Source organism: Phyllobates terribilis, unplaced genomic scaffold (genome assembly GCF_046119375.1).
Source record: "Phyllobates terribilis strain yellow unplaced genomic scaffold, ASM4611937v1 Scaffold_2__4_contigs__length_985480577, whole genome shotgun sequence".
In the NCBI taxonomy this organism is placed as follows: Eukaryota; Metazoa; Chordata; class Amphibia; order Anura; family Dendrobatidae; genus Phyllobates; species Phyllobates terribilis.
The window spans coordinates 175,073,974-175,099,952 of record NW_027362762.1 but is presented as its reverse complement, the minus strand read 5'-3'; the positions used below and the strand labels follow the sequence as shown (position 1 = coordinate 175,099,952).

The following is a 25,979-nucleotide window of genomic DNA, read 5'->3' as shown; positions in this document are numbered from 1 at the left end:
GCAGGACATGGAAGCGGGGCAGGAGCGGAGAGCGGAGGAGTCGCGCGCGCTTTTTTTTTTTTAAGCCGGCGGGGGGCGTGGCTTCGCGCCTTCCCGGTCTTTCGCGGGCAGGAAGCGCTCTGAGCGCGCGCTTTCTCCTGCCCCTCCTCTTCCGGCTTCTCTCTCCTCACAGCGCGGCGGCCATTACTGAACGGCTTCCATCGGGCTCCTCACTCTCCTCTCCTCCCGACAGACCGAAGGAATACTGCACCGCGGCCAGCTGGGTGAGTCGCTTCTGCCTGTCAGGGCAGAAGCTTAACCCCTCACCTCCTCAGCGCAGGGCACCTTTCTGAGGCACAATAAGGTGGCAGACTGTGCTGTCCTGCAGCTATTACCTCATATAGAGGTTCCTTTTTTTGTCTGGGGCTCGCACATCCTTTTCATTTCACAGAGGTTGTGGGGAGTCTGCGACATTAACCCCTTATTAGGCGGTTATCCCTTAATTGGGGGTCAGCTGGGGTAGCTCTCTATTTAAGAGCTTTAACCCTTCAGCTTTCTTTTAAGAAACCACACTGTCCTACTTACTGACAGGTTTAACCTGCCATATACTGTGTGAGGGCATGTCAGATCAGGGTCCAGGAGGTGCGGACCGTCTCCCAGGTCTGCTACAGGATCAGTCTCGCGTGTCTGACACGCAGGAGTCCTCGACGGCGTCAAGCGCAGCGGTCGGGGGTTTCGGTGATGGGGCAGTGGTCAAAATGGAGGCCCTCACTCGTTCTATTGATGGCCTGTCTGACCTTCTAGGTTATTGGGTGTCAGCTAGATCCTCTCATGGCAGGAAGCGCCACAGGCCGGTACTGCCCTCCCCGCGCAGCGACTCGGAGATCTCTGTTATGGAGGGTTCCCCTTCAAGCTCAGATGGGGAGATGTCCGATTCGGATAAGGAGGATCGGCAGGGGCACTCTGCCTCTTTTTTGGGCCGTGCAGAGGCTTTTATTGGAGCCATGAGGGAGGCGTTACAGTTTCCGGAGGAGGTAACTAGACGTCCTGGTAAGTCGGCCCGGATGTTTCAGGAGTCGCATAGGTCGCGCTTGGCATTACCATCTCTGGATGAGCTTAATGGGGCAGTGGAGAAGGAACGCCTGTGTCCAGATAAACGTTTTCAGGGGACACGGTTTTTTGAGGAATTGGATTCCTTCTCCTGAAGTGGATGTCCCTTTATCCCAGCTTAGCAAATCCTCATTACTGCCTGTTAAAGGGAAGGCGAGTCTGCAGGATCCGCTGGACAGAAAAACGGAGATGGCGGCGAAATCCATCTACAAGGCCGCGGGTCATGGATTCAGAGCGGTGCTAGGATCCATGTGTGCTTGTAAAGCTTCCCTAAGCTGGTTGGACCGTCTACGGACGGCGTGGCAGGATGGATCCCCGCTATCCGAGGTGGATGGGCTTTTCAAGTTGTTGGAGGATGCGGCCCGATATGGCAGTGATGCAGGTTTGGATACCGCGTCACTGCTGTCCAGGGCGCAATCCTCGGCGGTCACAGTCAGAAGAGCACTGTGGCTCAGACAGTGGACCGGGGACGCGGTTTCCAAGCAAGGTTTGCTATCTTTAGCTTACAAGGGTGGTCAGTTATTTGGATCTGACCTCACGGAGCTGATTGTCAAGGCAAAGGCAAAAGAAGCGGCCTTACCACAGCGAAGAACTGTGGCTTCTGCGTCGGGCAGGCCTAGTGCCGGTAGTAGTCGGCGGCCCTTTCGGTCCAGGGAACGGTCCGGTCAGCCCTCTTGGGGATCGGGTCGTCCCTCTTTTTCAGGAAAAAAGGCTTCTCAGAAATCCCGCACTCCCTGGAAACAGAGCTTCCGTCAAGACAAGCGGGAAGCTGACAAAAAGCCCGCTAAGGCGGACTGACGCCAGGTTTTCACTGGAGGGCTCTCGAGTGGGGGGTCTCCTGCTCCAATTCGAATCGACTTGGGCGTCCCGCGTTTCGGACGCCTGGGTGACGCGGGTTGTGTCAGCAGGCTACTTCATAGTTTCTTTCTCGACCCCCGGACAGGTTTTGCCGATCTCGCATTCCGTCAGAGCCCGAGCTAGTTGCCGCTCTACGGCAGGAGGTCGATTCCCTTCTGCTGAAGGGTGTGGTGGTACCGGTTCCGCCGGAGGACCGGGGAAGAGGGTTTTATTCAAACCTCTTTGTGGTCCCCAAAAAGGAGGACAAATTTCGCCCCATTCTGGATCTCAAAAGATTGAATCGGCATGTCCGCACCCGGAAATTCCGCATGGAGTCGCTTCGCTCGGTTGTGGCGGCCCTGTCACAGAACGACTTTTTGGTGTCAATTGACATTCGCGACGCTTATTTGCATGTTCCCGTCGGAAGGGCCCACCAACGCTTCCTTCGTTTTGCCATAGGTCAGGACCATTTCCAGTTTGTGGCCCTACCATTCGGGTTGGCCTCGGCGCCCAGAGTTTTTACAAAAATTCTGGCACCTCTCATGGCGATCCTTCGAAGACAGGGGGTTACGGTTCTTCCCTACCTGGACGACCTTTTGATTGTGGCGTCCTCAAAGGAGGAGGCGGTGACGGCTCGCAATCTATCCCTTCAGCTCCTGGAGGACTTCGGGTGGCTGGTCAATTGGAAGAAGTCGTCTCTGGAACCGTCGCAGTCAATCCTGTTTTTGGGGATGCATTTCGACACGGTACGAGCAGTGGTGTCCCTGCCTCCAGACAAGCAAGCAAGTCTTCTTCGACATGTACAGGTTATGAAGTCTTCGACAGCAATGTCCCTTCGAAGGTGTATGCGCCTTTTGGGTTTGATGGTGGCGTCAATGGAGGCACTTCCGTTTGCCCAATTTCATTCCAGGACTCTCCAAATGCTCATTCTGAACCGTTGGGATCGATCACAGGCTTCGCTGGATCGCAGTGTCATCATCTCCCACAGGGTGCGAGAGTCTCTAGAATGGTGGTTACGTCCGGAAGCGTTATCCCTGGGGAAGTCCTTCCTCCTTCCGAGGTGGTCGGTCATAACCACCGATGCCAGCCTGTCAGGCTGGGGGGGGTGTCTGGAACGATCTCTGGATTCAGGGAGTATGGTCGTCGGAAGAGTCTGTCCTGCCGATCAACATCCTGGAATTGAGGGCGATTTTCCTTTGCCTCCAACACTGGACGGTCCCTTTAAACGGTCTGCCAGTCCGAGTGCAGACAGACAACGCGACGGCGGTCGCGTATATCAACCATCAAGGTGGAACGAGGAGCTCCAGGCTCGGATCCTGGTATGGGCCGAGGCCAAGGTGCCAGCCATCTCTGCCTCGGCAGCTCAACTCTGCCGGGCGGCTACCTGGCGCTCCGTCCACACTTTTACAAAGTTTTATAAGGTGGACGTCAGTGCTTCCGCTGATGCAGCCTTAGGACGTAGGGTCCTGCAGGCGGCTGTAGTTTAAGTTATCGTTAACTTGTATTTAGCGCTAGTTGCGCATTTTTCTAGGTTGTTGGGATTCTGCCACTGTTGGTTTTTTCCCACCCTTAATTTTTGGACTGCTTTGGGACGTCCCACTAGTAATGACTGTGTCTCCCTTCCTTCCATCTGCTGCTGAAAGACGGATTTTGGTAAGACCTTACCTGTAAAATGCTTTTCAGCGAAGGAAGGAAGGGAGACACAGCTCCCTCCCATGGCAGAAGTGTGTTGTTGTGTTTTCAGATGCAGCGTGACCCTTCTCTGATAGCGATTATCTGGGCTGAGGTCGGCGCGCTAAGGCTCTGTTCCAGCATTGCCAGCTCATCGCAGTGGTCAGGTCCAGTGAGTAGTACCTGGGACTGTGTGTTTTTTTCTGTTATATGCATAACCTGTCTCTTGTTTTTTCTCTGAAGTTCTTCAGAAGGGGTTATGTTGCTCCGCTGGTGATATTTGCTCTTCCTTAGCTTGTGTACGGACTGGAGAGCTGGAGTAGGAGGAGCCCAAGCTGGAGGGGCCGGTCAACACTCTTTTGTAATCTGAGGTGTTCTATCCTGTGTGGGCTCCGCCTACCCACTAGTAATGTCTGTGTCTCCCTTCCTTCCTTCGCTGAAAAGGATTTTACAGGTAAGGTCTTACCAAAATCCGTCTTTTTCATTTAAAAACTGCATTTTGTGTTTCCTTGTGTTATCTTTGTCTAATATTTTAAATTTGTTTTGTGATCTGAAACATTTAAGTGTGACAAACATGCAAAAAAATAAGAAATCAGGAAGGGGGAAAACACTTTTTCACACCATTGTATGTGCAGATAAACTCACCCACACAGTGACAGTACCTGCATACATTATTCTTCTATCGGCTTCAGTGCGTACACGTCTCCGATCATTGTATGTGCAGATAACTCTTTCTACACAGTGACAGTACCTGCATACATTATTCTTCTATCGGCTTCAGTGCGTACACGTCTCCGATCATTGTATGTGCAGATAACTCTTTCTACACAGTGACAGTACCTGCATACATTATTCTTCCATCGGCTTCAGTGCGGACATTGCATTTTTTTACGGGTTTCTGGTTTTAGATTAATAATGCCTATTTTTATTGTAAATGTAGAACTGTGCAACATTCTACTTTATCAAACACTTTACACCAGAAAACTGACAGTCACAAATTTTGAAAGATTTATTTATTTTGCCCCCTTATATGGCACAATTAATTCCCTCAGCATTTTACAGACCTCATCATCACTGTCCCCATTGGGACACACAATCTAGATTCCCTATCAGTATGTCTTTGGAGTGTGGGAGGAAACCCATGCCAACACGGGGAGAATATACAATCTCCTTGTAGATGTTGTACTTGGTGGGATTTGTACCCAGGACCCCAGGGCTGCAAAGTTACAGTTCTAACCACTGAGCCACCATGCCAAGTTTTGGCATTTTTACAACACCTCTGCCATTTTTCTGAAAAATTTTGCAACGCTGGGGTCATGGCCACTTTCCCGCAGCGTGAATCTGCATCATCAGCGGGTGAAACTTGTCAGAGGCATGGCCTAGCACAACCAAAGACTTACTCATTTGTACCAGAAAGAGGCCTAAATTGTAACAGAAATATGCTCAAGTTATGAGCTGGGGTACATTTCTGCAATGATTTATGCCACCTCCAAACTCTTCTGCATGTGCGGCCCAAAATATGCACCAAAATAATTAAGAGGCGAGTGCCACTTAAAAAAGTTTTGAGCATTTTGCTCCATCTTACTTTTGATCAGGACTGAATAACCCCCTTTGTTGTAATTCCTGACCATTTTCAAGTTCTTAAGTTTGCTGTCTGTGAATAGTAGTCCTGCTGAAAAGTAGAGGTCAGTGCATCCAGTGTAGACAATCCTCAAAATCCCCTAAATTCCTCTCTGATAGTTTGCAACCATGTTTCAGTCTGCAGTACAGACATTGCCTGGCCTGCATACAACGGTTCCCTCATCTTGGTGAAAATGAATAACTAGCATGACCAGGTGTATGCAGCAGTATCTTAAAGCTTGTATAACTTTTCGTTTATAAAATAATTCGATTTTAGTTATATAAATTGGAAAAAAATACTTCAAAGGGCCGTCCTCTGAAAACTATCCATGGGATAGGCGATAACTTGTTGTTCAGTGGGGTCCAACCGCTGGGACATGTACTGATCAGCAGAACAGGAAGCGGCAGTGTGCACGCTCCACCACTCCATGCAATTTTTTCACCAGCACCATACAGAATCAATCAATGAAGTGGCGCTTGGGCATCTTAGCTGCCACTCCATTTTGTAACATGGATCACAATTCCTCCCTGTGGACAACCACCATTCAGTTAGTCATTACCTATCCTGTTAATATGTGATAGCGAGCTTTCACTGGAGAACCCCTTTAAGAAGCTCAGAATATGACCCATAACTATGTATGTTTCTGTTTCAGAGCTGTATCAATACCTCCTGTACGGGATCTGGCTCCATTACTACAACCACTAACTCGCCTGCCTTATCAGAGGGGAAACTTCCTCCGTCCGAACCACACAGCCCATTCCACCTCCATCAGCCACAACCGCCTGGCAGGCTGAATCCTCTGATGCCTCCTCTGCTCAACCCATTGCTTACCGCTGGATTGTTAGGTAGGCAAAATTGATTGCCGGTGTTGGAGCTGGAGATGCTTATCTTCTGCTATCTCTTCTACTTCATTTAAATTTATGATTTCCTGAATATATATTTTAACCAGTTCAGTACTGGGCCAATTAACCCCCCAGCCTGACCAGGCTGTGCCTTCTTTATGAGGACTCTGGATGTCTCTGACAGCTGCACCATCACATGTTGCTGCGCTCCTATACGGTGACGTTTTAGAACATCATTGTAGATTAGGAGCCGGGCCGCCCGGACGTTTACAGTCTATGGGTGCTCTGGAGATGGTTACATAAGTAATCTGAAAATAAAAAGCTGTAATGATATTAATTGATTTAAATTAAAAAAAAAAAATCCAAGTTATGAATTAATTGACTTTACCTTTTCTAGGGGATCTTGCAGCACTGAACACTAGCACAAGTGCCCAGATGGGTAGCCTGCAGTCTCTTTTGGGGGTACAGGCCCTGCTTCACAACCAGCAGGCTTTTTTACCATCTCTCCCGGGGGCTTTGGGAATGCAGTTCTTCCAGGGACAGTCCCTTTTGCAAGGACATCGTAGCAACAGCCAGGTGACTACCTTTACCTTATCTATTTATTTCGGATGCTTTAACACCATTAAGTTGCCTTTCTTGAGGTTTGTATTAACAGTTTGATAACTTAAATAGTAACTCTCTCACCACAGAACCATTCATCATCAACATCAGAGAAAGAAGTCAACCCATCCCCCCACCCAGAAATCTGCATTACACCTACGTCTCAAATCTCGTCAGATTCTCAGCCGGCCTTGGACTCAAGTTTTCCCTCACAACGAGCTGATGTGACTAACAAGTCTCAAACTTTGCCGCTTACCCCCTCGCGGACTGGTTCTTTTGTCTCCAACACCTCAAGTGCCTTTGAATCCAGTCCCATCCCCAAAGGCCCTCCTTTTCAGGGACCAGTCCGCACTGACCTTCCTCCTGACACACCTTCTGACCCCCCAAGAACAGACACATTATCCCACTCAATGGAGCCTCCTCCCTCAGAGACAGAACCAGACGCATCTCCACTTAAAAAGTGCCGACTGCTGACGGATTCTGTCATTCCCTCTGAGATCCCCAATGGAGCGTCTCCAAACATTCTCTCATGGATGGGCTCCCCTCATCCATCCAGCACATTAAATCTTCCTGAAATGGATCTTTGTAAGGGCAAAGAACAGGGCTACAGGTTCAATGGTCGATCCCGTGCTGAGAGATCTTATGGACGTCGGCCACGTGGTGATAGATTATCCAGTTCCAGGCACTCTTACTGGAGATATAATGGGGAAGATGCCTCGCAGAATGATGGAGAGGAAGCAGGACAGAGCCAGGAAATTGCACAACCAGTGCTGGGAATCCCTCCATTTACTCACCATTGGCACGAGGAAGGAGAACAGCCAAGGGAGCAGGAGGTGGATGTATGTATTGAACAAATAAGCATGTAGGGTATTATCGTGAATTCTTGTGGCATTTTTTGCACAAACCTCTGTGATTTCTAGAGTTTGAAAAACACGTGAAGATGTTGCAGAATTAATCCTATTTAATTTCCAGCTGCAGAGCTCTGTGAACTTGCTCTTCAAAGGGAATCTCACATGTAATTTGAGAGCAGCAATGATGTAGGGGCTGAGAACCTGATTTCAGTGATGTCACTTGCATGCTGTCATTTTCATACAATCAGTGTTTTCTCTGCTGCAGATCTAGCAGTGCTCAGAACACTGAGCTCTGTGTAACCCTGCTCACACCACTGAGTGGCAAGTTTCTGTCAATGTACAGTGCATACAGAAAGCTGTCAATCAGTGGTGGGGACGGAGTCCTAGTCCTGTAGTGATAATCTGCTGCTGATAAAATACTGATGTTATTGAATTGGCAACACAGCCTAGTAAGTGGCACATCAATGAAATCAACGTCTCATCCACTAAGTCATCCTCTTCTCAGATTACATAGCAAAAACCTGGTGGCAGATTCCTTTTAATGTAACTGTTGCCCAAACCAAACAAAAACAGATGATTATGGAAATATCCTTTATTTTTTTTCTTGTCATTTGCTGTTGGCATAATTAGAAAGTAGATCGTGGTGGAGGTCACAGACCAGCTTCATTGGGCATGTGCCAACCTGTGAGTCCCCATGTACATTACTGAACTAGGGGCATGTTACTATACTGTATGCTAATACTGTTGTAAGCATGCCCCAGGTTAAATTCTTACCATTATATTGTTGTCTAGTGGGCCGTACTGCAGCAGGTAATAGTCACAGTCCATTTGCTGTTAGCAAATCCATTCAGCATTGATTTACATCCTACATCACACTGGCATCATGTCCAGCATGTGAAGCTATCAAAGCTGGATGGGCATGCTAGCAGTTACCAGACCTTGGCTAGTTCCCTTTTCAGCACCACCCACTTACACAGGTACTGTATTTTAGAAACAATTTTTCTCCATCATGCTAATGCTTATACTTTTAAGGAGTGGCATGTTTAGCACTGCATTGCCATACAGTATAGCAGCATATTCCATGTTTAGTCCTTTCTATTTAAAGGGATTCAGCACAAACTATTCAAACCAAACACGTGCTCAGTGCACACTTGGTGTGGCCGAGCAGTAAACTGCACCCTCCCACCTTCCTGTTTTGCCTCTCATCTTGGCTTTCCTTTACAGACAAAGGAAGGCGGAGCTAGATGCACTGAAATGCTCGGCCATGCCAAGGGTGCACTTGTACTTAGTGTAAACAGTTAGTTTGTGATGACAGACTCCCTTTTAGTGCCCTGTGAGTTGTTCAAAATATCGAACTTAAGACAACTGTTGATGTCTAGTATGGCCATCTAAACTGAGCAATGTATAACCAGCTTCAGAATTTAGTTTGGGGTGTATTACTAGTAACTACAGCAAAGAAAAAAAAAGTAAAAACAGGCTTATTTTAAATATTTAGAACTTTTTGTAACCGAACTGTTCTCTGCCCATCAGGTGCCACCCCAGCTGCTGAAACGCTCCCGTAGAGGAAGAAGAAGAGGCCAGAAGTAGGTTTAATTACAATAATTGTGTATGTAGTTCAGTTGCAGACGCCTCAGTTACAGGGCTGTTCTCATCTGCAGGAGCACACTGCTCCCTAAGGCTCACTTTGGCTGGAGTGAGGTGCTCTCCTGCTTGATTGACAGTTTGGACCGTCAGCATCGCCAATCTGCTGACCATAACTGTGTGCTGTTGATGATGCATTTTAATAAACATATTGCTTATCCCCTAGACAAAATAAGCATTTAAAATAATTGAAGGCATTTATGAATTTATTTATAGTTTTTTTTTTTTTCCATATTTAATTTTCTTTTCCCTAGAGAACCACTTTAACTTAAAGGGGTTGTCCACTATTGGACAACCCCAGTTTAATAAATTCAGAACCTCACTTAAAATAAAAACAGTATATACTCCCTGCAGCAGCATCATTCCAGCAATATCTGCGCCGATGTGACTCGTATTACGTACTGGATGCAGCCATTACTATTTTGTCAGGGCGGTCGTGTGCCCTGATTAAATATTGATGAGCTGCAGCCAAGGAGCTGCCGCTTGTTGGCTGCAGCTGGCATATGATACAAGTCACGTCACTCTCCGGGTACAGACGCCTCAACATCATTGGAACAGCGCTGCTCCAGGAGGGGAGTATACATTGCTCTTATTTTAATTAAAGTCAGGATTTGAGTAAGCATGGAGTTGTCGATCATTTGTGCGTGTATGTGAGCAATAACGTTATATGTCACCATTATAGGACTTTTATTCTGCATCTTCACCAGTTTTCCTCTCTGAAGGCTTGCTCTATACTTTTCATTGGTCACTAAGCCAGTAGGTGGAGACTGGCTACTATGATTTTTTTTTCCATTCATAGTACAGGCAGAGTGATGTTTTCCTGCGCTTCTTTCTCAGTAGCACACAGACAAAATCAGCAGCTTGGAGGACATTATACAGCAGTACTGAGCAGTGTGGCTGTGATTCCTGCTCTGAAGTAAAAATACATTTGCAAGAAGATGGAGCATGGTCTGCCTGGTTTCTATCTTCTTCTCTCCTCTCCCATATCCTTAGGTTACAGAGCAATTATACTCTGACTCCTCACTCTGCTGGCAGTCTGTTGCTTTGACCAAAACAGATAGGGGCAGTTTATTCCAGAGCAGGGGTGAGCAACACATTTTCCCAAGGAGCCCTATGAGAGTTCGTCACTGTTGTGAAGGGCCGAACCAATAGGCTGAAATTAATTCTGCTCAATATTAATATTAATATATTAATTATAATTATTTATATTAATTGTATCACTTAATATTGAGCAGAATTAAGTATGCTGGAGGTATACAGGTATACACATGATGGTAACCACAAAATACATTTTTTAAAGAAGTTTTTCATTAACCCCTTCCCAACTTAGTATGTGACTAAATGTCCTGGACAAGGGGGGTTCAGGAGCTGTGCTTGCACCACTGAATGTGTGGGTTCTTCTAAGCTGCTGCCTAGCACTCTGAAAATGGTGGAGCCCACAAAGCAGGAGAAGGCTATAAAAAGTTAACAAAGCGTTTTCAAGTTGCCCTTTCCTCAGTTTGAAATGTAATTAAGAAATGGAAGTTAACAGGAACAGTGGAGGTCAAGATAGGATATGGAAGACCAAGCAAAATTTCAGTGAGAGCTGCTCGTAAGATTGCTAGCGAGGCAAATGAGAACCCCCACTTGACTGCAGAAGACCCTCAGAAAGATTTAGCAAACTCTGGAGCTGTGGTACATTGTTCTACTGTTCAGAGACATCTGCACAAATATGGCCTTCATGGAAGAGTCACCAGAAGAAAAAACTCTACTACTTCCTCACCAAAAAATTCAGCATCAAAAGTATGCAAAAGAACATCAAAATAAGAAAAATGCAGTTTGGAAACAAGTCTTGTGGACCAGTGAGGTTAAAGTAGAACTCTTTGGCCACTTTGATCAAAGGTATATGTGGAGAAAAAAGGGCACAGAACTTCAGGAAAAGAACATCGCGCCAACCATTAAGCATGGGGGTGGATCAATCATGCTTTGGGGTTGTGTTGCAGCAAATGGCACGGGGAACATTTCACAGGTAGGGGGAAGAATGGATTCAATGACATTTCAAAAAATTCTTACATAACACCATCTAAAAAAGCTGAAGTTGAATATAGGATGTCTTCTATAAATGGATAAGGATCCTAAACACACGTCAAAATCCACAATAGGCTACCTCAAAAGGCGCAAGCTGAAGGTTTTACAATGGCCCTCATAGTCCCCTGATCTGAACATCATTGAAAATCTGTGGCTATATCTCAAAATAGCAGTGCATGCAAGACGACCCAGGAATCTCACAGAACTGGAAGAATTTTCCAAGGAAGAATGGATTAAAATTAGTGATGAGCGAGCGTGTTCTGTTAACTCTTTCAGCCAGGCTATCTCTGCATGTGACACTTGCAGGCGCGGTGACAATGAATGAAACGCCAAGCACACCTAAATACTTGGCAAGCACCCGAGCATGCTCGCTGAAAGGGTTAATGAGGCATACTCACTCATCACTAATGAAAATCCCTTAAACAAGAATTGAAGGACTCTTGTCTGACTACAAAAGGCGTTTACAAGCTGTGATACTTTCAAAAGGGGGTGTTATTTAGGTACTAACTATGCAGAGTGTCCAAACTTTTGCATCGGGCCATTTTCCTTTTTGTAATTTTTAAAATGTAAAAGATGAAAATACACATATTTTTTTGCCTAAAATGCAAAGGAAATGTGTCATCTTTAACTTTAGCCCTGTTAGAAATCATTTCATCTTCATCTTGCTTAACTGTTCACAATAACAGTAATTTTAACCAGGCATGCCCAAACTTTTACATGTCACTGTACATGGTGACACTTGACTTCTAATTCTGACATTTAACACTTTTGTGGTTCCAGCTCCCAGAGGATGGGTTCTCGTATAGAAGCTCTCCCTGCAAAATGGCCAACTATGGATCCTGCCAATGGTTTAAATGTAAGAGATGTACCCAAGTCTTCTTCAGTCTTTTCAGAACTGTAATAGAGGAGGTCATGTATTTGAAAATAATTGCAAGTGTTGTATTTTAGTCCTTTGAGTCAGGTTCCACTTTATATGGTCTTTTATGGGTCAGAATCTACTATAAATGGTGTTTTTCTATACATGTCTAAACTTCACCTTATGTAGTGCTAAATATTAAAGCTATATTACAAGGTAACACATTAATTTAAAGTGGAGCTGTAACAAAGTTTCACAATACAAACTGTATATGTTATTAAAGGGGTATTCTCAAGTTATTAATTTACTTTCGCTAGTTAGAAAAAGCATGGCAATTGCAAACTTGCTATCAGCTGTAATTCTCCTGCATTGATAGCCTTTATCTTTCATAGTGTACAACTGATTTCCATGGCGCTCGGCCACCAGAGCCTGACCAGACCCTGGTCAAATGTGGGCAGTAGCTACATTTCAGGAGAGGAGTTAAAGAGGTTGTCCAGACTTGGGCGCGTGACCATAAATGTGCGATTTGCATACATGCCGTCACATGCTGACTAGATTTGCGCAGCCTAAATCAATACAAGTGAATTGAGATATGCTGGACATGTCTTGTCAGATTGTAGCCAGAAGTATGCAAATCACATGATAAAATGATCGCCCGGTGCCAGCACCAGAAAATCCTGACAGCGTGCAGTGTGAGGATTCACAAGTCTGGACAACTCCTTTAAGTCCTAACATACCTGCCAACTCCCTCCAGCGCATTGATTTCTATGCAGCAGTTATCTGCTCACCTCCATCTTAGCTCCTGAAGAGTTGTTCTTATCAATCCTATAGAATCACAATCCCCATCACCCAACATTACGAGACTCGCTGTCCCAAGCTGTTCTTTCTTCAAAAGTCCTGTTATTTCTATGTGTAAAAAATAGGGATAGCAGTTTACACTCCATAACAGACCACTGAGAGCTGAATGTGTTACAGCAGAACTTGTGCTGAGCTTTATAGTTCTGCTAATACTACAGCTCTTCTATTCAGCAGAACTGTCACTCAAGGAGGAGTACCTGCCCTTCCAGACACTAGGATGTGAAAAAGACTGGAGAGCGGTGTGCTGCTCCAGACACAACTTGAGAATTACCCTTTAAATATAGCTTTTAAACCTGATGACACTGATGTATTTACTGTAAGAAGCCGTGTCAGGATGGCTGTGTAATATTGATATTAAAATGAGCATTTTATGAGTTCAGCTATAGAGTGAGAGAGCTCATCAGTCCAGTGTATTCGGACTCTACACTCCCAGCCTGACGCCTGCAGCTTGCACCGAGCGGCATCCCTCTGCTGAGATCTCACACTTATCAGTAGATGGAGTTAAACTATAATAAAGGATTATACAGCCATTTGTCTGATATGGATTATTAAAGTAAATTCAGCATCCTTGTCAGGTTTAAGAGACCGATTTAGTATTTAATGTATGCAGATTGTATTGGGAAATATGGTGGCAGATCTGCTTTTAATACAGTTTTTTTTTCCAAAATATTATTTAAGAGTCTGTATTAAAACATTAAGGCAGTTGTCCAATTTAGTGGGTTTGGAAATCTAAATTAACACTTAGCCTTGTTAGGTCATGTATGAAAGCTGAGTTTTAATGTCTGTCTCGCAGTTAAGGAAGTTGATTTGGACAACAGCACAGGATTTCTCCCTCTCTCGGTGTCAGTAACCGGTATGAATGGCTGGGCTGTCATGGCTGATTCAGAGAAAGTGAAGTGGTCTAGCTAATTAACCTTGTCAGCTGGTTCCTTCAAGCACATCACTGACATACAGCGGGGAAGCGCTCTCCGTGTCTGGGCAAATGTGGAAGTGAAGGTCATAGAATGTTAGAGGTGGATGGGACCTCCGGGGTCATAGTGTCCAACCCCCTGCTCAATGCAAGATTCACTAAACCATCTCAGACAGATGTCTGTCCAGCCTCAGAAGACGTCCATTGAAGGGGAACTCACCACCTCTCGTTACCGCCTGTTCCACTCATTAATCACCCTCGCTGTCAAAATGTTTTTTCTAATATCTAATCTGTATCTTCTCCCTTTCTGTTTCATCTGATTGCTTCCAGTCTTTCTTTGTGCAAATGAGAATAAAGCTGATAACTCTACAGTGTGACAGCCCTTGAGATATTTGTAGACCGCTATTAAGTCTCCTCTGTCTTCTCTTTTGCAAGCTAAACATTGCCAAGTACTCTAACCGTTCCTCATAGGACATTGTTTGCAGACCGGTTACCATTCTGGTCGCTCTTCTCCGAACTTGCTCCAGTTTCTCAATGTCTTTATCAAAATGTGGTGCCCAGAGCTGGACGCAGTTTCCAGATGAGATCTGACCAAAGAGGAGTAGAGGGGGATAATTACTTCACATGATCTAGTCTGTATGCTTCTGTTAATGCAACCCAGAATTGTGTTTGCCTTGTATTTGCTTTGAGGTCCCTCAATTCTGGAAAGCAGTGTAGCTTTAGTGACCTATAATAGTATGTTTATGTCCCTGGACCGCCCCTTGAAGCCAAGTCTAATGAAAGGCATAGACACATCCTGTTTACATGTGGACTTTTTTGTGCTCTTGTATTCCAGCTTGATCATAAGAAGGCATAAAAGAAAATGCAGACACATTTTTTATGTTCAGATCTGTTTTTTTTCGCTAATGATGCATGTATGTTAACCCTGTATTCTTTTCCTACAGGCTGAACGTCCTGTTATTCGCCAGAACCGCCCTGGTCGACCAGCCAAGAACAGACGACGGAGGATCATTTAGAATAATTTCACCATTCTCATTCTCAGTAGCAATGTCCGCTCATCTTCACCTAAAGGCACTTCCCTGCTCCTCCGCCTATGCCGCATTTTCTCATTCAGCTAGAGGCAAAGCTCTTACTTATGATTCCCCCTTTAAGACACAACCACGACCTTCTGTCCTGAGTGGCTGCACTGGTGAGAAGCCAGGTATCGTGTCTGGTCAGTCCGGTCTCCTGCTCCTCTCCAGTGTGCTCCTGTTCTCTGACCAGTCAGCTCCATGTAGAGTGCGTTATTTAGTGTTGGGACTGTATCATTTGGATCTTTTGTATGAGATTTATAACACTTGTGTTATGAAACGTATATCCTTTGACATATTATAGATATTTCAAGCACCCCTTTTTTCTTTGTAGGAGGGGTGGCATATCTCTGCTTATTTCAAGGGTGTTGTGATAGGAGCAGGCCATTTTCCCATTTCGATATGTTTGTATATAGTAATATTTTAGCGGAGTCTTGTACTTTATCACAGAAACACTGTAATCAGGTCTAGACACCTAGTGGCTTTCCATGTGATATTGGAATATAGTTCCCAGCGTACTTTGCGAGCCACAGAGCTAATGATGTATAATGGGACTTGCTTCATCCAGGTACATGGCCACTGGGTGCCCAGACTGTACATGGCCACTGGGTGCCTAGACCGACTTGCCAGACAATAAATGAGCCATGCAGTGATTCTGATGGGCTCCTAAAAGCACAATCTCCATTATCTTCTTCCTCTCACTTGTTGTTCTCTTGTCCAGTACACTATATTAATTTATTTATTCTCTATTTTATGTATATGTTTTTCTCTTATTTCTTCCTATATTCTGGTACTTTTTTGGAAATTTCACCAATTTTATTGTCCGCTAATGCACATCACAGGTTTTGTTGGTTTTCTGGTAGCATGGCTTGTACTCTTTGCCCTAATTTAACTTTACAGCAACTTTTAAGGCCTCACACATACATCCACATCCCTCTCGGTTTTTAGATTTTACTACCTGATACACAAATCCCATAGACTTCAATGTAGAGGGCCCCACAGGCAGTGTACCAAAGGACCGCTGAGAACGGGTCCATGCTTTCCCAATACGTGAACTGGGATCCATAGCTATATACCATTTTTGACATATCCTGTGAATTTGAGCTAAATGTATAATATGGTGTGCCCATTTATCTAATGGCGTTCGCTTCTTGCTATTTTAATGCTTAAATCTAGAGCATTTCATCAGATGTGGAGCTGTTTGCACAGAGCATGGAAATAACATGAATTTTAAGATGTTTTTAGTGACCGGGCCTGATGCATTAACTGCATCCCCTAAGTGAGATTTCCCGTGTAACGTCAGAAGGGGGTCACATATTTTACAAGTGTTCCTTATATAATAGCTGACCAATTATCTCGACATATCAAATCCAATATACTTAACATTTTAACAATGCACTTTTTAATCTGTCAGAATATGAAATATGCTTCATGAAGTGTGATGACTTGTATGGCTACAGTGGCAACCCCCATGTATAATCATGTGCAAATTACTTGATCGCTCTCTTTATATCTTGGTAATTGGTATTTTAACAGGTATTGGTTGCTGGAAAGAAAACCTGTCTTATTATTGATCAGTTGAGAATTATTTGTATGGGTCATTTTATCATGTACGCTGTAGGGTAAAGCATCTGTTGGCGCTCCTGACACGTCTACTTTAGTAACTACATGTATACCTCATAAGCGAACAATGCTGTAGCACGGTTTCTTCTGTGAAATGCATTGTTTTGTTGTAATTTCACAAAAATTGCACTTTTTCGGTCTCTTCATTGGGGGACACAGGAAACATGGGTTAAGATGTTGACACTAAGGATACATCTAAGGCCACGGCCCCACTATCAGTATTTGGTCAGTATTCAGTCAGTATTTTTTCTCAGGAGTCGGAGCCAAAACCAGGTGAGGAACAATCAGAGAAAAGGTATAATAGAAACAAGTCACCAATTCTGCATTTATCACCCACTCCTGGTTTTAGCTCCCACTCCTGAGAAAAAATACTGACCTAATACTGATCAAATACTGATAGTGGGGCCGTGGCCTTAGAAAAAAAAACTGAGTCCTCCCTACCAGGATTAACCTGGTCACCCAGTTGTTCAGTCTTCTGCTAACATCGTTGTAAAGCGTTTACCTTCTGCACGTAGGGATTCAGAAGGGCAGGTAGTAACCTGAGGGATTGCTATTCATCCTTCTGCAGTGCTGGAATTAGTTATTTTTTTTTGTTTTTCCACTCCAGGGATAGCTTTAGGACGTCTCAAGGCTCCTGTCTCCCCCAAATGAAGCAACCGAGAAATAGATTTTTGGTACTCATCATAAAGTATCTACTAGGCATCAGAGGTGGACTCGGCCCCCTTCCTTGTTTGGGGGGAGAGGAGAATCTGGGTTTTACTTCTCCCACTGTTTTGTACTCACTAAATAACTGGGTATCTGCTGCCCTGCTGTAGCTTAGTGGGGAAAAGTCAGCTTTTTTATTTATTTATTTTTTAAGACTTTTAGGGTCTGTGCACACATTGCAGATTTTGTGCAGCATGTCAATTCTTTCAGCATTTTTGCTGCAGATTTCACCCATATTAATGAGCGAGGGAAAATCTGCACCAAAAATTCACGCCTTTGCTACCGTTTCTGTTGCTCACGGTTTTGCGTTTTTCCTACCAAGAGATGCATACATTTCTACACCAGATACTCATATGTCAGCCTCCAGTTGACAGCATATTAACCCATGGGTCCTCTGTCCACCAAATGAAGGCTACAAGAAAGAGATTTTACAGTGAGTATCAAAAATCTTTCTTTCTGAATACGACACCTGATGAAGAAACCTAAGTAGACCTCGGAAGCTTGCTATTTGTCATCACTTTATCAGGTAGCCACTAAAAAGTATCAATTATGTTATTATTTTTACCTTCTGAATAGAATTTTCTCTCTTCTGAAAAACCTCTGACACATTGATAACTGGCTGTTACCATTCTCCTTGTCTGTAGGGTTTTCCTTTCATACTGTGGCACTGTCGGTACTTAATAGACCGTGTCTGGCATTGTAAGGACACCCTCTATTCAGAGTGGGAATGGTAACAACTAGTTATTAGTCTATTCATACATTACCAGTAGGAATAACAGAGGAACATTACAGCAGAGTAAGAAAAGGTTCAAGAATTTACTAATACAGACGAGTCAGTAGAGCGAGTAGGTTCTCAATAAATAGGAATCATAGTCTTCATTTATAGTTTCTCATCCAGTCGTTTACTCTTCTATTGTAATACCTGTAAAATGGTAATGGAGGGAATGTTCAGCAAAGCTTGCCCCTTGGTTCTTACATAAACGACAATGTTATATGTAGCTAGAATTAGCATGGCACTGCTCCAGGATATAGATCATCCAGTGGTATTGTTACAAACAGGAGGTAACCGTTCATTAAAGGGGTTGTCTGGTCTCATAAGAAAAGTCGCTCAATGTGACTGCGGACTGCCGAATCGAGACAGTGTGTGGTGTGCACACTGTCACGATTCCACTTTGTGCGAGTGGGAGTTCACGTACTTAATATAGGGGAGAATTGAGCCTAGCTGGCACATGACTGCAGGTATGAACATTGCATACGCACGGTCACTTGAATGCCCACTTGTACATGGAATTGTGATGGCGTGCGCACAGAACACTGTCACAGTTCAGCAGTCTACCGTCACATAGTGACTACAGACTTTACTTCTGAGTCCGGACAACCCCTTTAAATGATAAATAACTATATACTACAATCGTATCTTCTCCAGCTTCCACCCACGTGGCTAAAGTGGATACCTAGTGTGACATTTGGGTTTGTCTAGTCCAGGAATTGAAATTTGGAAGTGTTTTTATCGCATTGTTGCTTATAGTATGTAATAGGGGATAGTGATTGGTCTTTGACTATTCGCATGAGGTCTAGAAGCTGCTTAGCTTTTTACCTAGTATTGAAGTCATGAGTGAGATGTGATACAGCTTTCTGATGGCGAGAGACTAAAACGTTGGCACTGTGGAAATAATGCGTGAAAAAAAAATCCTATGGTTTGTAATATGTTTTAGTTAATACACACAGGTCCGTATGCATTTTGTTGATGCATAGAGAGCACCTCTGGATCAAGACCGTCCCCGAGAACCATGTTATGTAGACAGAGACCACCACTCATATCTCCCACAGGTTGTAATGGAGATTGGCTGCGATTGTGCAGCCACCTCTTCACAAGGATCGAATACCCCATTCATGGGCTCGGTGCTGATCCCAGCATTTGGATCCTTACGGGTCAGGCCTTTATGAGATCAATATACCATACATGTCTATTAAGTGATATACAGGCGATGGACATTTTTATTGCTTGTATATCTACATACTTGGTCTTTCTAAAAGGATTTATTCCTGTTCCCATGTATATTGAATTCCTTTTTTAGTCCATAGATAAAAGAAAATAACCTCTTTTATTACATAATCCAAACCAAAACATCTAAAATGGTATTTCACAAAATTTTATATCCATAGACTGCATTTGTCCATGTTATGTACACAGTAGTAACTATGTACGTTATTATTCTATTAACCTGTACATGATAAAAAAAAAGGAACATTTCTATGGTCCTAGTATTGTGACCTGCGTATTGCTACCACAGTGCCAACCTTTAACTAAACTTTGGAGGAAGGCAGGAAGGTGTAAACAATAAATTCACCTATAAAGATATGTTTTTCTCTTCTTCTGATTTTGTGATTTTTGCAGTGATTTTTGGGGTGTGTTTTTACTCTACCATTTTGTTACATAGCTTTATCTTGTACATTTTGCAACTTTTTTAAAACTTAAAAGCCTCTCCATAGAAATGCAGATGCCATGCGTCCCACAGTGAGAAGCATATGCAGGTCCTAATGATTTATAAATGTTAGGCTATGAAATGCTGACCTCCAGAAGGATAATACATTAATTTGGAATCAGAGTTTACAATCTGTACCAAGTAGAAATTGGTAAATGAACACTTTGATTTATTTAAACAAGTTATTTGGGATTAGAAAATTCAGCAGTTTTTGGGGGTTTTTTTTCTCCTCCCTACAAATAGCGCCACTCTTGTTCTTGGTCTGTATCTGATCTTGGAGCTTATCCTTATTCATTTCAATACAGTATAGCTTTAATACCAGACATAGAGTATGGGCAAGAGTGGCCCTAGAAATAACGGTCTTTTCTTCTAATCAATGTAATTGTTGGAACTTCCCCCAAAAAAATCATGGCGAATACTTGTACTGAAAACTCTTTGCCACCTATAATTGTGCACATAGGATGAGGCCTATGGTTACTGACAGAGAGGACTGTGGCTGTATTTTTAATATAAAAATATTAAAAAGAGTTTTTTTTTTTAAATTTATTCCCAGATAACCTCTTTAAAAAAGTTGAGCATCTATTGACTGTTATGTTGCATCTACAGTGTTTGTTTTTTTTGCATAGAGAACATTATAAGGATTTCCCAGTAGAACACTAACTTACTTTGACACCACTACATACCTGTTATTGTTCCTTTTTTAAATAGAGCTTTATTGAAATTGCAAAATGATTGCACCCTCCTGAGTTTTCCCAAATAATGGCCCCTTCTATCCCGTAGACACGAGTTACAACGATTACAGCAGCGGGCACCACCTAGCAATTCATCCTTTCTTGCTTGGCAGGTTTTTATGATATCGGGATCTTATCAGATTCTTCTTGATGTTGAAGTTCTGGTCTTGTTCACACAGGGAGATAGTGGGGTGGCTGATACTCTGGACCCGTTCTACCTTTACACTGAGGCTGCAGCTGTGAATGTATGCTTTATTACTTTTGTTACTGCAATGCCCTACTTGTTCGGTTCAGTAAGGCTCTGAAGACTTTGGTGTCACGGCTTCCATTATTGATGGAGCTTTGATTCCTGTTAGTTCCCATTAGTTTATAATAGGGGGCTTCATATATTCTACCAGCCCTCATCTGGTGGGCCAATAACTTACCCTCTCCGTTTTGGGCACTGGGTCAGCCCTCCACCTTAAAAACCTCAGCCTCTCACTACACACAAATTTCCGAGTCCGAAAATGCCTTTAGTTCTCTTACCTTCCATTGCTCCCCGGGTAATGGGAACCAACTAATACTAATATCCGATCTTCACTACACATCCCCATTATAATCCCCTATAGTCTCATGTACTCAGCACGACTTAATAGGATTCATTTTTGTACGACTATAAAGTGAAACATATTTAATAATCCTCTTTTAAAGAGATGCATAAAGCCATATTCTATTTATTAGCCCCAGAGCCATGGGGCACAATGTAGCTTGACACATATTAAATCTCAGCACGCTACACGTCTGTGCATGAATTCTACCAACATCTCCATTCCTTGAGATGATGGGAGTTCTTTATTTTGATCTTATAATTATTCTGTATTGTTATATCAGACTGTCTTTCCTGCAAAAATGATTAGAAAATATCCCCTGTGGGAATCCAGAGCTCAAATAACTCTGCGTCATGCAATGCAGGTACAGATTACAGCCCGCACCACCTTATCTAGTGTGCAATCACGAATTACTGTATAATGTAAGGACCACACAGTCCATACGGTTGGAGCTTCTGTTGTCCCATACTGGACAGGTAGGTGACCATCAATGACTATTCTACCCAATGAGCTCTGCTGCCTAGATCCCAGAATGTAGCATTGATCCCGTTATTGCACACTACAGCTAGATTTGTTCTGACCGGTCACTCAAGGAACAAGTGACTTCTGTTCTCCTTCCTAACTGATGACAGAGCACTTCTCAACGAATTAATTTCAGACCTCTTCAGCTGGGATGGAGCTAATGTGTACACTCAATTATGCAAATATATAACCTATTATTTGTGTGTAAATATTGTATAGTCCCGTTGTCTTGTTGTTACTTACAAGACATAAAAAAAGAAACGATATGTCAACAAGAAATTGGATTTTGTATCACTTTTTTGCCTTTCATGTAATATATTTTCCTCCTTTTAAGTTTTTAATATTTTTTTTGTACAAAATAAAAAAGGAAAAACAAAACAAACTTTTACAATTGTGAATTTTAGCTTTTTATATGGAAGTTTACTTTAATTTAACAGATGAAAATATTTTGAAACATTTTTAGATTTTATGTTTTCTGATCATTGAGGGGTCTTTTTATTTTGTATCAAGTATTAAAATGAAAAGTGTGGTTATGTTTAAATTTAATGTGCGTCTGTGTTTTTAATTTTGTTTCCCTGTAGTTAGCTTTCTATTTAGACCCTACATGGTAGAAGGGTTATCACAGCAGATTGTCCTCAGTATATAAACCAGGGATGCACAAAATTTTTTGGTCCGAGGGCTGCAATGCCATACTGAACCAAACACAAGGGCAACAAAAAAAAATTAAAGGGGTAGTTGCATGAATACATCACCAGAACAAAGTTTTGAGGATTTGGAGAGATTCTGCTCCAAAAAATAAGTGTGAGTTTAAGTTAGTGTACGCTGAGTTTTTGGAGCAGAAACTGAGCAAAATCTCGCCAAATCGTCCTCATGATCTCAAAACTTTAGAGTATTTTTAAGTGTTAACATAGCTATGAGGCACGTTTTGGATTGCTACATGTGTACAATACCAGAACCACCGTCGGTGCATGAATGAATTACCAAGCTTAGTACAGCGATCAATTGCAATGTCAGGTTAGCCCCATGTATAATTGCATCACATAGCATGAACCTACAGCTCCCAGTAGGTCTTTAACAATGGTAAAGAGATACTGGGAGTTGTCATTAAGTCATCATCAGACTCTGGACCATAAAGAAACCATAGCACTGATGAGACGCAGGAAGGATCATAAACAATTACATTCAGGTACCTTATATTTGACATAATCTATGATTGAAGTTGTTCCCATCTCTTTTTGTCTCCATGTAGTACAGAGGACATGGTGAGATTTCACACCCAGAGCTAGTCTCTGCAGACTTCCCTCTTCTCTGTCTTCAGCAGCACTTCCTGACATGATGCCCTTAAAAGTATCATCATTATACTGCCCCATAAATGGAGATATCTCCCATGCTGTGCCCATGAATAAATAATTGCCTGTGCTTTCTGCATAAAATACCCCCACTGCCCCTCTGAAAAAATGTCCCCAACACACTGCCCCTCTGCAAAATATCCCTCCCACGCTGGCCCTCTGCGGAATGTCCCCCGGCACGCTGGCCCTCTGCGGAATGTCCCCCAGCACGCTGGCCCTCTGCGGAATGTCCCCCGGCACGCTGGCCCTCTGCGGAATGTCCCCCGGCACGCTGGCCCTCTGCGGAATGTCCCCCGACATGCTGCCCCTCTGCAAAATGTCCCCCGCTCCCTGCCCCTCTTCGAAATACCCCCACACACTGCCCCTTTGCAAAACATCTCCCCACACTCGCATATCACCCAACACACACTACCCCTCTGTAAAATATCCCCCACACTGACCCTCTGAATAAAGCACCCTCCCGCCACCTCTCGCAAAACTTCCCCCCTTCATAATTGCCAACCCCATTATGTGCCTTTTCTGTAACATTAACCTCTCCCCCTTCCCACCTACAATGATAATTCATTTAATCTTTGGGTCCTTGATGGAGCTCTTACTATTGACCTCACCGTCTCTTCTCCTCTGTGGAGCTTCGGCGCTGAGATGCAAAGCAGCAGCGTGCGGACCTCATCACGCCACTGCACGTCGGGGCTGGTACTGACGAGCGCTCCTTTGCCCCAGTCCCAGCACCGCAGTGTTCAAATATATTCACGTCTGAATGACGCAAATACATTTGAACATAAGAAGAAGCTAGTGTCTCCCAGACTGCTCCACGGCCACATTAAAACCTTTGCCGGGCTGCATGTTGTGCAGGAATGACTTAAGCACTTCATTCTAAAATTATGGCCATTATCGAGTCTTGCTGCCTCCTCTCTAACAGCTGCCAGTCATCCACAAATGTTTCCATTTTTTCATCATTTGCATATCATTAACAGGTCTATTGATCCTGTGAATTTTAATAATTCCACAATCTTTCCTTCTTGGGGCTGCAAATTAAATGTTGAGGAGCATAAATCCATTATATCATTGTTACACGCACGCCACTAGGTTCAGATAGGGCGAGACGGGTTTCATGAATTCTTTGGAATCCTGGGGGAACCGTTACTCAGGGCGACCATAGGCTGCAGCTTCTCTCAGGCACACAGATAGATCCAATTGCTGACCAGACACATCTGACAAGAGTCTTTTTCAACAGTTTAACAGTGGAATTTAATCTGAAGCATGGCCAGTGCAATTCAGGGATATTACAGCAACAATCTTCATTACAGTACAGTCTGAGTTTCTTGAGCAACCGGCTCCAGTAACAATATAGTAGTTTCTTGACAAGGCACAGTATTACAGTCTCTTCAGTAGCATAATTCAGCATAGATTAGATCTCTTAGCAGCACACTTCTATGCATACACAACCACAGGCTTTTCCTTCACAAGGACACAATAGTACACAGCATTCTTTATCCTGCTTGGAGGGGGGGGGGGGTTGATGAGGGAGATGATCCCTGCCACACAATTTCTTCCAGTCCTTATCTTCCTACCTGATAATACTCTGCACTGTTAGTTCAGGGAATTTATCTGACCTGTGTTTAGTTTCTCTCCTGATCCTGTTCAGTTGCCCTCTGTCAGATCCAGATAACACACCACCTTTCTCTTCGGCTTCAGCCAGACTACAATAACAAGTTCCCCACAATCCCTCTGGGCCTCTGCTAAAACACTCCCTGTCTCCTGTGACTTTGTTAACCCCTGTAGTTGCTGGATGCTTCTGAAGCACAACACTTCCTGTCTGCTGTGCTTGTGTTACTTGTAACAGTTGCTGGATGCTTTGGAAGCAACAGCACTACTTCTGCATGTCACATCATGTACAGTGCCTTGAAAAAGTATTCATAGCCTGTTAACTTTTCCACATTTTTTTCATGCCACACCCACATACCTAAATGTATTTTATATGATAACACAAAGTACCAAGTATTTGTGAAGGGTGAAGGAAATGATACATGGTTGTCTAAATATTTAAAAAATATAAATCAGAAAATTGTGATGTGCATTTGTATTTAGTCTCCCTGAGTCATTACGCGTTGTAGGACCACATTTCCCTGCATTACTGCTGCAAATCTTTTGGGGGTATGTTGCTACCAGTTTTGCACATCTAGTGGTTAAAAATTCTTTGCAAACTAGCTCTAGCTCAGTGAGATTGGATAGAATGTGTCAATTTTCAAGTTCTGACACATATCCTCAATGGGACTTTAGATCCGGACTGTGACTTGGCCATTCACACACATGAATATGCTTGGATTTAAACCATTCCATTGTAGCTCTTGCAGTATGTTTTGAGTTGTTGTTATCCTGCTGGAAGGTGAACCTACGCCCCAGTCTCAAGTGTTTTGCAGCTTTTCCTCCTGATTTGCATTGTATTTAGCTCCATCCATCTTCCCATCAACTCTGACCAGCTTCACTGTTACTGTTGAAGAAAAGCATCCCCACAGCATGATGCTGCCACCAGCATCTTTGACTGTGGGGATGGTGTTTTCAGGGTGATGTGCAGTGTTAGTTTTCCACCACACATAGCATTTTGCAGTTAACCCAAAAAGTTCTACTTTAGTCTCATCTGAGCAGAACACCTTCTTACATATGCCAGCTGTGTCCCCTGCATGGCTTTTTGCAAACTATAAATGGAACTTCTTAATGGATTGCTTGATAAAAATGTCTTTCTTCTTCCCCTCTTCCTTAAAAGCCAGATTTGTGAACTAATAGTTGGTCTGTGGACAGTTTCTCCCACTTGAACTGTGGATCTCTGATTAGGGTAGTCCTTGCTTGGGGTGTCTGTTTAGGCGGACGGCCATGTCTTGGTAGGTCTGCAGTTATGCCATACTCCTTCCATTCTTGGATGATGGAATAAACAGTGCTCTGTACGATGTTCAGGGCTTGGGCTATATTTTTATAACCTAAACCTACTTTACTCTTCTGCTCAATGTTATCCCTGACCTGTCTGGTGTGCTACTTGGTTTTCATAATGCTGTTTGATGCCTGAGT

General features: G+C 43.5%; 1 protein-coding gene across 3 annotated transcripts in view; it reads left to right on the top strand.

Annotated features, from left to right (window-relative positions):
* MBD6 (methyl-CpG binding domain protein 6) overlaps nucleotides 1–21,949 on the top strand; it is a 71,749-nt gene extending 49,800 nt beyond the window's left edge. For all 3 annotated transcript variants that reach the window (XM_073663310.1, XM_073663309.1, XM_073663308.1), the window contains 6 exons: nucleotides 5,871–6,063; nucleotides 6,458–6,636; nucleotides 6,750–7,499; nucleotides 9,042–9,094; nucleotides 12,000–12,075; nucleotides 14,788–21,949. In XM_073663310.1, coding sequence (XP_073519411.1) covers nucleotides 5,871–6,063; nucleotides 6,458–6,636; nucleotides 6,750–7,499; nucleotides 9,042–9,094; nucleotides 12,000–12,075; nucleotides 14,788–14,859 — 1,323 coding nt within the window. In that variant the 3' untranslated portion in view covers nucleotides 14,860–21,949. The remainder of the gene's footprint in view (nucleotides 1–5,870; nucleotides 6,064–6,457; nucleotides 6,637–6,749; nucleotides 7,500–9,041; nucleotides 9,095–11,999; nucleotides 12,076–14,787) is intronic.
* Nucleotides 21,950–25,979: the final 4,030 nt, after the last annotated feature.